The sequence below is a fragment of the Solanum tuberosum genome, unplaced genomic scaffold (assembly GCF_000226075.1).
Source record: "Solanum tuberosum cultivar DM 1-3 516 R44 unplaced genomic scaffold, SolTub_3.0 scf00021, whole genome shotgun sequence".
Classification (NCBI taxonomy): Eukaryota; Viridiplantae; Streptophyta; class Magnoliopsida; order Solanales; family Solanaceae; genus Solanum; species Solanum tuberosum.
The window spans coordinates 2,646,417-2,657,797 of record NW_006238947.1 but is presented as its reverse complement, the minus strand read 5'-3'; the positions used below and the strand labels follow the sequence as shown (position 1 = coordinate 2,657,797).

The following is an 11,381-nucleotide window of genomic DNA, read 5'->3' as shown; positions in this document are numbered from 1 at the left end:
CAGTGTAATTTAAGTTGGTGTAACAGGCCACATCCCTTACTTTTCATGTACTTAATTTCTCTTATTATGAACAGTTATTTATAGGAGGTAATAGAAACCAGAGAGTAGTTGATAACAGTGCCAAGACAGTAGAAGAAAATGCTTCAGCACAAAAACAAATGTAATGAAACTACACTTAGACTGGAGATCAAAGGGGGTAGCTATGTACATTTTGTAGTTTGTACCATGTCATCATATCAAAATTAGTGCTATTTTGAAGCATTCATGCTCATTGTTCCATCAACCTGTGCCACCAAATAACATAACTAGAAGTACACTACTGGTTTCACTTTGCATGTTTGGACAAGCTTGGCTATACTTAGGTATGCCATCAAAAGAGAGAAAGTTGGTACATAGCAAAATATATTTACATGCTCTTACTAGCCAGCAAAATTCACATGAAGAATGGTTTAGACAAGCGATCACTCGATTATCTTACTCTTGAAGTCACTCAAGCTTTCTTCCAATCGAGCGAAATCCCAATCAGCTAGCTCCTTCATCTCCTTCAGGACAGGAAACTCAGCTTCCATTTCATCAAGAGCATTACACTTTCCAGAACACTTATTGGCCAAACTCAATTGTTGCTTCTTGATTGCATCTCTTTTTGTCTTTGCAGCCTTCAAGCTTGCCTCCAGCTTGCTGATTTTGTTATCAAGTTTGTTGTTTCCATCTTTGAGGTTAGTATAGAGTTCTTGATCTTTTGTGAGCTCGTCGATGAGGAGCACTTTCTTATAATACTCCTCTTGATCCTTCTTAGCTCTACGCATGGTCAAGGAAAAGTGTGGAAGGTTCTCTTTAAGTTTCTCCAAGGCAAGCGCTCTCTCAGCTGATAAATCCGGTGCCCCAGCATGTACTGATAGTGCTGCGCTTAATGCTGAACAGTTTCCGGGTAGAAGCATGACTTGAGAAGGTATGAGTAGTAATCTCTTAATATCACCTTTAGCTGTGGCAAGCATTTCTGCTGACGGTTTAGACTTCAGTGTGGCGGATTTCTTGTCATCTATGGGAGAAGATCGATCAGCAGTAAAACCGAGAGATTGAGCACATTTAATTTTTCCACTAACTCGAGAAAAGAAGCCTTCTAGATTATCAAATTTCAAAGGACAGTCAGGTGGTTGACTAATATCAGATGTCTTGCTTCTGGTATTATCTAAGGATGGGGAAACTGTGCATTCCTCAACATTCTAAAATGAAAAATGTTCTCAAAATTAAATGAAGTAACCAACTAACAGGACGTAACAACACAAGTAATAAGGAGAACTTACTTTATCAGAAGTGGAGATTGGTGTAACAGCGGAAACTTGGATGTCTGCCTCAGTCCTGTCTTCATTAGCAGGAGTACAACTTGTAGGGAAGGCTGATGTAGAAGGTATGTCAGAAGTTGAGCCTGGTGACAATTTCCTCGAGTAAGTCTTCGTCTTCTGAAAAGTCAATAAATGGTAAAGTGAAGGAATCAGGCCAATCCATACCATTATAATCCCAGAGGCTTGTTTGGGGGTGGGAATTTTCACCTTGCATAATGTTGTTGTAGCTATCTTTTCAGCTGCTTCATTCAAGTTCTTTTGTTGTATGGGCTCATCTTGCTGAGCCAAAGATTGCGATGGAATACTATCCCCTGAAAGCAATTGAGGAGGCAATACAAGACATCAAAATCAGAAAGCTATCACAAAATCTAATGCAATGGTATATGCAAAAATCACCAACAAGTCAAACACATTTTGACGGCTCCATCATTTGTTCAGCAAAATAGAAATCTTATAATTTGTTTAATCAAGAAGGTTATCATACCTTCATATTTCCTCTTCATATTCTGGCCAATTTTTCCTGCAGATTCAGAATTGCCTTTAATACTGTTGGGCTGGGGAGCAGCAAATTTTTGCCTGTCAGATGGACAGAGGGGCATGACATGCGGTGAGATCTTCCTGAGGACATCAATAGCAGTCTTGTCCCGAGTATAGATATAAGTGGACCACCAGGAACCAAAGAACTCAGTAGAGCTAGGATTAGTATCAAATGGAACAAATGAAAACTTCCTTTTTGTTTGGCAAAACCTTGACTGAGTTTCTTCAGTGTAATCTGCAGACTGGAAATCTTTTCTTCTAATTGAAAGTTTATTGGCGGATTGGTGGAAGGGGACAGCCTGAGTCATACCGAACTGTCGGGCAAACTGATTTGGAGAATAATGTTCTACCCCATATGTGCACTTCAAAGATTCATCCAGAAGGATACTGTAAGGGAGGTCTCGAGCAATGAGATAACTGGCCCAAATATCTTGTAGCTCTGGCTTATTAAGTTTTTGGAAGTTAGAATAAAGTGACTTCTGAAACCACACAGGTCCAAACTTCCTAGAAGAAAACGGGGTGAATTGGCTGATAGTTCTAGATGCACATTTATGAAAAAAGCGGAAGTATTCCTCGAAAGTAGCACAGGTGGGGAAATTACAGGTATCCAAAGTAGCAGGTTGGAGTTCTGGAAAGTAAGACTGTAGCCAGAATTGCAAGATCCAGAATGGACCTCTTCCATAAAGAAACTTGCTCATAATGATTTCAGTGCATCCATGATATAAATTAGACAAGAGAAAAGGTGCCAAAGCAAGCTTTCTACCCGCAGCAAGAGCGAATGCCAGTTTTGTGCATTGCTTAATCATGTTTACAGAAGAGTAACAAAACAGATGCTTACTGAGCCATGTAAACAGAAAAGATATATGTTCTTCCTTTGTCACAGCTGTTTCTGACTTTGACACATCAAGATACTTGTTGTAAGTTAAGGAATTATAATAAATTGTTCCATGATGAGGAAAATGACAAGTCGATCCAGCCATCCCAAGAATGGCACTGACTTCCTCCCCATGTGGCCTAAGTCCTGTCAAAGCAACAATATCTAGTACTGTTGGCCCCATCATGCCAAATCTGAAGTGGAACGAGTTTGTGGAGATTGACCAATAGCATAAAGCAGCATACAGAAGATTTTTGTCCATCAGGATATCATTTTTTGACAACTGAATGGCATCATATATATCAGCTGATTTCCAGACTTCCCCTTTGGCCTTCTCAACTCTATCTACCCAATCAATCCATAAGCTACAATAAGAAGGCCATGAATACTGATACTTACCTTTGAACCAATCAAGTTTCACGGAGTGTAGAAGTAGCTTCTCTCCTTCAGCCAAAGGGTAAATAGACGAGAGCTCCGTAGGAAGCATAGTCTTAAAACATGGACCTAATATAAAATTAGAGGGTGATCCAGGAATAGGAACAATTGTCTCGTCAACTATCAGCTCTTTGTTCAACTCTTGCATTTTCTTGGCCAATTTTTCCTTTGACCGGAAAACTTCAGAGCCTAAACTTGCAACTTTATCTTTTGCCATTTCTAGTACTTTTCTCAGATGGAGCAGGTTAAGAAGAAAAAGATTGTAAACGTCTCAGAGAAAAACCTGCAGACGTGAACACGTAATTTGAGTTCTTTAAACTATTAGAATTATTAACTTTTAGGCGTAAACAAGGAAACAAGGAACACACATGCTGAAAGCTGTTTCACTAAGATTGAATTCAATCATCTACTCACAATATGTTCTCACATTAAACAGCCTGCTACATTATATGCTCTTCAAAAAGATTCCTTATCAAGTGCTCTCGGTCTAAACAACAACAACATAACCAATGAAATCCCACAAGCTGGGTCTAGGGAGGGTAGAGTGTACGCAGAACTTACCATTACTTCGTGGAAGTAGAGAGGCTGTTTTCGGAAGACCCTTGACTCGTGTACAACAATCAAATTAAGTATGAAAAGGAAAAATGACAGTAGAAAATATAGCAACTACTACAAAAACAGTAATAACAACAAAATAATGCAATAATGGAAATATCATAAAAATAGATGGCAGTAGAAAGCAAAAGCAAGACAGTACAAGAATAAAGCTACTACTATGACAGACACCACTAAGCCTAAACCCTTCAGGAAGCAATAGAACACTCCACCACCTATTAAGCTTGCACCGTAATCCGCGACCCCCTATCTAAGGTCATGTCTTCAATAAAGTGGAGTTGTGTCATGTTCTTTCTAATAACCTCTCATTAATAGTTTTTTGGCCTACCTCTACCTCTCCTCGCACCCTTTATATCCAACCTCTCGCACCTCCTTACTGGAGCATCTTAATATCAGCAGCAAATAAATGGATATCATCATTTTATTTGTTTTGTCAAACCAAACAAATATGAACTAAATCTACCATTTAGTTTCCCTGCTAGGCCACACCAAGTCCTTTCCAAGAAGAAATAGCAAAATTATACATATAAAAGTACTCCACTAAAGCATTTGAAATTCCACAATGAGAGAGCCATTGAACTATAAAGTTTACTTTTTTTTTAACTTTGCCGTAGGAGCTTCCACTTTTTTGCCCTTTCAGTTGCTCGAACCCACAACCATAAGGATGAAGATGGAGGGTGCTTACCACCTGAGCAACCCATTTTGCCCCATAAAGGGTGATAATTGATATGTACCACTACAAATTGAAAATCATTTTTCATGCAAGTTCAAGAAAACCATAGTTATAATGCAACGTTCACAAAAAAGAAAAAAAAAATTACATCTTGAATAAACAATATACATTACTTCAACTTAAATACACAACTTGTAGAATATATAAAACTAAAAGGCACACTTGTATTACAAATTTTTTGAATTTTATATCTAAACTATCAATTATGTGAGTTTCTTGCCTAAAACTATCCCCAAATATTTATCAAAACGCACCTCAACTATCTTATCATTTGTTCACCTTTCCTACCTAAAATATCATCATTATTCAAATACTGAAAAGTGAACCATCCATAGTTGAAGTGTGTTTCTATAAACATTCCATAATAATTCCATAGAAAATTCACACAACTGATAATTTAGGAGTGTTTTTACCCATTTTAACTCTAAAACTAATGGATTACTATTAGAAGAAAAAAAAAAGTTACCTCATAGCTGAAATTGCTTGTTCTTGACAAGGAGAGAGGTTTTTTTTTTTTTTCTGACTGTTTAACTTATATTCAAAAGTTATCAAAAGACTCTTTTAGCTTATTTCAAATAAATACAGAGAAAGTGAGGCTCTTAGAAACCTGTAACTACTGTCAAATCATTGCCCCCTCTGTTTTAACTTAAACTCTCTCAATTCCTAATAATTTGTCTATTTTTTACTTGATACACCTATTAAAAAAATAATAATTGATATAGTGAGTTTATTATTTTATTTCTATTAATTGATAGAATTTCAAAATCAATTTATTCATTAAAGAGTTTTTACTTTTTTTCAAAAATATTAACTCTCTAAATAAATTGAGGATATCATTAATAAATAAATATTATTTTTTCTTGATTTGTCAAAAATAACAAGTAAAAAGTCAAAATTGAACAAGCGAGTATTTGCCACCAGACTAAATTTATGTGAACAATTTTGTCTTTTAGCCCTCCAAAAAAAATGTCATATTTCCATTATTAAAAGTTCTCGTTTTGGTCAACTAGGCCTGAAAGCTTTAACTCAAGGAGGGTGCTCTTGGCCCAACGAATATCTCTTTCCTGGTGTTTATCTTGTATACAATTGATTTACGCACTAATATTAGTACCACTAGTTTTAAAAACTTTTAATTTTTTCTTAAAAAACATGCCAAATCAAATAGAGTGTAATTTAAGTTGTTGTAACAGACCAGATCTCTTATTAATTTCTCTTATTATGAACAGTTATTTATAGGAGGTAATAGAAACCAGATAGAGTAGTTGATAACACTGCCAAGACAGTAGAAGAAATACTTCACACAAAAACAAATGTAATGAAACTACACTTAGATTAGAGATCAAAGGGGTAGCTATGTACATTTTGTAGTTTGTACCATGTCATCACATCTAAATTAGTGCTATTTTGAAGCATTCATGCTCATTGTTCCATCAACCTGTGCCACCAAAAAACATAACTAGAAGTACACTACTGGTTTCACTTTACATGTTTGGATTAGCTTGGCCATACTTAGGTATGCCATTCAAAAGTGAGAAAGTTAGTACATAGCAAAATATATTTACATGCTCTTACTAGCCAGCAAATTCACATGAAGAACGATTTATAACAAGCGATCACTCGATTATCTTACTCTTGAAGTCACTCAAGCTTTCTTCCAATCGAGCGACATCCCAATCAGCTAGCTCCTTCATCTCCTTCAGGACAGGTAACTCAGCTTCCATGTCATCAAGAGCATTAAACTTTCCAGAACAATTCTTGGCCAAACTCAATTGTTGCTGCTGGATTGCTTCTCTTTTTGTCTTTGCAGCCTTCAATCTTGCCTCCAGCTTGCTGATTTTGTATTCAAGTTTGTCGTTGCTATCTTTGAGGTTAGTATAGAGTTCTTGATATTTTGTGAGCTCGTCGATGAGGAGCACTTGCTTGGAAACCTTCTTATAATACTCCTCTTGATCCTTCTTAGCTCTACGCATGGTCAAGGAAAAGTGTGGAATGTTCTCTTTGAGTTTCTCCAAGGCAAGCGCTCTCTCAGCTGATAAATCCGGTACTCCAGCATGTACTGATAGTGCTGCGAGCACTTGCTTGGAAACCTTCTTATAATACTCCTCTTGATCCTTCTTAGCTCTACGCATGGTCAAGGAAAAGTGTGGAATGTTCTCTTTGAGTTTCTCCAAGGCAAGCGCTCTCTCAGCTGATAAATCCGGTGCCCCAGCATGTACTGATAGTGCTGCGCTTAATGCTGAACAGTTTCCGGGTAGAAGCATGACTTGAGAAGGTATGAGTAGTAATCTCTTAATATCACCTTTAGCTGTGGCAAGCATTTCTGCTGACGGTGTAGACTTCTGTGTGGTGGATTTCTTGTCATCTATGGGAGAAGATTGATCAGCAGAAAAACCGAGAGATTGAGCACATTTAATTTTTCCACTAACTCGAGAAAAGAAGTCTTCTAGATTATCAAATTTCAAAGGACAGTCAGGTGGTTGACTAATATCAGATGCCTTGCTTCTGGTATTATCTAAGGATGGGGAAACTGTGACTTCCTCGACATCCTGAATAGAAAAGGCTCTCAAAATTAGATGAAGTAACCAACTACCGGACGTAACAACAGAAGTAATAAGGGGAACTTACTTTGTCAGAAGCGGAGATTGGTGTAACAGCGGAAACTTGGATGTCTGCCTCAGTCCTGTCTTCATTAGCAGGTGTACAACTTGTAGGGAAGGCTGATGTAGAAGGTATGTCAGAAGTTGAGCCTGGTGACAATTTCCTCGAGTAAGTCTTCGTCTTCTGAAAAGTCAATAAATGGTAAAGTGAAGGAATCAGGCCAATCCATACCATTATAATCCCAGAGGCTTGTTTGGGGGTGGGAATTTTTACCTTGCATAATGTTGTTGTAGGTATCTTTTCAGCTGCCTCATTCAAGTTCTTTTGTTGTATGGGCTCATCTTGCTGAGCAGAAGATTGCAATGGAATACTATCCCCTGAAAGCAATTAAGGAGGCAATACAAGACCTCAAAATCAGAATCAGAAATGAAACTGAGAAAAGGACAAAAATGAGAGAGAACATTGAAACCTATCACAACATCTAATGTGATGATATATGCAACAATCGCCAATAAGTCAAATGCATTTTGACGGCTCTATCATTTGTTCCGCAAAATAGAAATCTTATAATTTGTTTCATCAGGAAGGTTATCAGACCTTCATATTTCCTCTTCATATTATGGAGGAGCATGACTTGCGTTGAGATCTTCCTGAGGGTATCAATAACAGTCTTGTCCCGAGTACGGATGTAAGTGGACCACCAGGAATCAAAGAACTCAGTAGAGCTAGGATTAGTATCAAATGGAACAAATGAAAACTTCCTTTTCGATTGGACAAATCTTGATTCAGTTTCTTCAGTGTAATCTGCAGACTGGAAATCTTTTCTTCTAATTGGAAGTTTATTGGCTGATTGGTGGAAGGGGACAGCCTGAGTCATACCGAACTGTCGGGCAAACTGATTTGGAGAATAATGTTCTACCCCATATTTGCACTTCAAAGATTCATCCAGAAGGATACTGTAAGGGAGGTCTCGAGCAATGAGATAACTGGCCCAAATATCTTGTAGCTCTGGCTTATTAAGTTTTTGGAAGTTAGGATAAAGTGACTTCTGAAACCACACAGGTCCAAACTTCCTAGAAGAAAACGGGGTGAATTGGCTGATAGTTCTAGATGCACATTTATGAAAAAAGCGGAAGTATTCCTCGAATGATTTACGTCTCAACACACCTTCAGCCAAGGGGTACCCATAGGTGGGGAAAGTACAGTTATCCAAAGTAGCAGGTCGGAATTCAGGGAAGTAAGACTGTAGCCAGAACTGCATGATCCAGAATGGACCTCTTTCATACATAAACCTGCCCATAATGATTTCAGTGCATCCATGATATAAATTAGACAAGAGAAAGGGTGCCAAAGCAAGCTTTCTACCCGAAGCAAGAACAAATGCCAGCTTTGTGCATTGCTTGATCATGCTGACAGAAGAGTCACAAAACAGATGCTGGCTGAGCCATGTAAACAGAAAAGATATATGTTCTTCCTGTGTCACATCTGTTTCTGCCTTGGACACGTCAAGATACTTGTTGTAAACTATGGAATTATGATAAATTGTTCCATGATGGGGAAAATGACAAGTCGATCCAGCCATCCCAAGAATGGAACTGACTTCCTCCCCATGTGGCCTAAGTCCTGTCAAAGCAACAATATCTAGTACTGTTGGCCCCATCATACCAAATCTGAAGTGGAACGAGTTTGTGGAGAATGACCAATAGCACAAGGCAGCAAACAGAAGATTTTCGTCCTTGGGGATAGCATTTTTCGACAACTGAATGGCATCATATATATCAGCTGATTTCCAGACTTCCCCTTTGGCCTTCTCAACTCTATCTACCCAATCAATCCATGATCTACCATTAGAAGGCCATGAATACATATGCTTACCTTTTAACCAATCAGGTTGCACAGAGTGTAGAAGTAGCTTCTCTCCTTCAGCTAAGGGGTAAAGAGACGAGAGCTCCAGAGGAAACACAGTCTTAAAACATGGACCTAATATGAAATTAGAGGGTGATCCAGGAATATGAACAAATGTCTTGTCAACAATCAGCTCTTTGTTCAACTCTTGCATTTTCTTAGCCATTTTTGGCTTTGACTGGGAAACTTCAGTACCTAAGCTTGCAACTTTATCTTTGGCCATTTCTAGTACTTCTCTCTGATGGAGCAAGTTAAGAAGAATTTGATTGTAAAAGTCTCAGAGAAAAATCTGCAAACGTGAACACGTAATTTGAGTTCTTTAAACTATCAGAATTATTAACCTCTAGGTGTAAATAAGGAAACAAGGAACACACATGCTGAAAGCAGTTTCATCAAGATTGAATTCAATCATCTACTCACAATCTGTTGTCACATTTTATGCTTTTCGAAAAGATTCCTTACTATGTGTTCTCGGTATAAATCATTTGTATAATCTTAAAAATTCTTAAACTCAGCAGCAGATAAATGAATACCATCATTTTGTTTGTTTCATCAAACCAAACAAAGATGAACTAAATTTACCATTCAGTTTTCCTCCCCTTTTCCTTTTTCCACGATAAAACTGGTGTCTTTGGTCAGTTTGGGCGTATCTCGATAATTCTACATGCTCCCAACTACCAGCACAAATATATGCGACACCTAGTTTTTTTTATTTTTTACTAGCTAGGCTACACCAAGTTCCCTCATTTCCAAAAAGAAATAGCAAATATATCTATAAAAGTATAAAACTTAAACATTTGGAATTGTACAATGAGAGAGCCATTGAACTCTAAAGTTTCTTTCTTTTTTACTCGGTCATAGGAGCTTCCGCCATTTTTGCTCACTTAGTTACTCAAACCCACAACCATGAGGATGACAACGGAGGGTGCTTATCACCTGAGCAACCCGTCTTGTCCTGGTTAATATATATCCACTAAAAATTGAAAAACAATTTCCATGCAAGCTCAAGAAAACCATAGTTACAATGCCAAGTTCACCAAAAAAAAAAATTACATCTTGAATAAACAATATGCATTACTCCATCTTAAGTACACAACTTATAGAATAAAACTAAGAGTGAAGGGTTAAGACACTTTTAGAATATTACAAATTTTTTGAGTTTTATATTTGAACTATCAATTGCTCGAGTTTGTTTTCCTAAAACCTTAGTTACGCGGACTCTTCACTTTTGATGCCGCACCCGTCTCGGATTCTTCAAAAATACACTACTTTTGGCGAATCCGACACGCACCCGTTGCCATTTTTGAAGAGTCCGAACAACATAGCCTAAAACTATCCCTAAATATTTATTGTAACACAACAAAACTAACCTATCATTTGTTCACTTTTTCTATATGAAATATCATCATTATTCAAATATAAAAAGTGAACCATTGATAGCTGAAGTGTGTTTTCTATAAACATTCGAGATAATAGTTCCATATGAAATTCACACAACTAATAATTTAAGGTAGAAAAATTCACACAACTAATAATGTTATAAGGAGTGTTTTAACCCCTTTAAACTTTAATGGATTTTACTATTAGAAGAAGAAAAAAAAAAGAGGAAAAAGTTACCTCATAGCTGAAATTGCTTATTCTTGACAAGGAGAGAGCTTTTATTTTCTTTTTTCTTTTTTTCACTGTATATATTCAAAAAGTTATCAGAGGATTTGTAACTCATTTCAAATAAATACAGAGAAAGAGGGTTTGCTTAGAAAACCTGCATCCATTGTCAAATCACAGGCCCTGTATTTTAATTTATCTGTCACCAAACTAAATCTTTTTGTTTAATATATTTTTTAAATATGTTAATTATTACTTTCTTCATCCATTTTACGTGGCGGTCTTTGATTTGATATGATATTTAAAAAAAATAAAGGTGAATTTTTAAAATTTGTAGTCTAAAACAATTCTTAAAGTTTTGTGTGGCTGAGAATCACTTCATTGAAAAATAAATGATAAATTTTAGTAACCTAACATTCTTTTTGAAATCGACTATAGAAAATGTGTCACATAAAATGAGACAGAAACATATTTTTATAATATTTTTTAGGTAATTTTTGAATAAATAATTTTTCATATAAAAGAGTTTAAAACTTTTATATTTTAGTTCACGATCAATATTTATAAATTGATTCTCAATTATTATTTTTTAAATGTTGTACTACATAAGTCAGGATAGAGAATAATAAATTGAAAATGCATACTTTATTAACAGTATTTTTAATTTTTTAAGAAGAGGTGTATCCATGGGTGAGTTAATCTCTGCTCTTTATCTCACAATTTTTTTGTGAGAAAT

The 11,381-nt window shown here is 36.5% G+C and overlaps 2 protein-coding genes across 2 annotated transcripts; both read right to left on the bottom strand.

The window, feature by feature from the left end:
- Nucleotides 1-249: 249 nt before the first annotated feature.
- On the bottom strand, nt 250-5,085 carry LOC107059480 (uncharacterized). The gene is made up of 5 exons (XM_015306029.1): nt 5,004-5,085; nt 1,828-3,472; nt 1,551-1,654; nt 1,305-1,460; nt 250-1,223 (listed from the first exon to the last, which is right to left on the bottom strand). Exons 2-5 carry the CDS (start codon nt 3,404-3,406, stop codon nt 462-464), a joined length of 2,601 nt encoding a protein of 866 aa, XP_015161515.1. The 5' UTR covers nt 3,407-3,472; nt 5,004-5,085; the 3' UTR covers nt 250-461.
- An 834-nt stretch (nt 5,086-5,919) lies between these two features.
- Nucleotides 5,920-10,796, bottom strand: LOC102592289 (uncharacterized). The gene is made up of 6 exons (XM_015306030.1): nt 10,658-10,796; nt 7,733-9,329; nt 7,409-7,512; nt 7,163-7,318; nt 6,625-7,083; nt 5,920-6,465 (listed from the first exon to the last, which is right to left on the bottom strand). Exons 2-6 carry the CDS (start codon nt 9,261-9,263, stop codon nt 6,151-6,153), a joined length of 2,565 nt encoding a protein of 854 aa, XP_015161516.1. The 5' UTR covers nt 9,264-9,329; nt 10,658-10,796; the 3' UTR covers nt 5,920-6,150.
- Between the last annotated feature and the right edge of the window lie 585 nt (nt 10,797-11,381).

Coding starts and splice junctions, on each gene's coding strand:
- LOC102592289 (XM_015306030.1), bottom strand. CDS start 9,263: ATGGCCAAAGATAAAGTTGCAAGCTTAGGTACTGAAGTTTCCCAGTCA. Junction 7,084..7,162: donor CAATCTCCGCTTCTGACAAA/GTAAGTTCCCCT, acceptor TTTTCTATTCAG/GATGTCGAGGAAGTCACAGT. Junction 6,466..6,624: donor AAGAGGAGTATTATAAGAAG/GTTTCCAAGCAA, acceptor TATTATAAGAAG/GTTTCCAAGCAAGTGCTCCT.
- LOC107059480 (XM_015306029.1), bottom strand. CDS start 3,406: ATGGCAAAAGATAAAGTTGCAAGTTTAGGCTCTGAAGTTTTCCGGTCA. Junction 1,461..1,550: donor CTACAACAACATTATGCAAG/GTGAAAATTCCC, acceptor TTGACTTTTCAG/AAGACGAAGACTTACTCGAG. Junction 1,224..1,304: donor CAATCTCCACTTCTGATAAA/GTAAGTTCTCCT, acceptor TTTTCATTTTAG/AATGTTGAGGAATGCACAGT.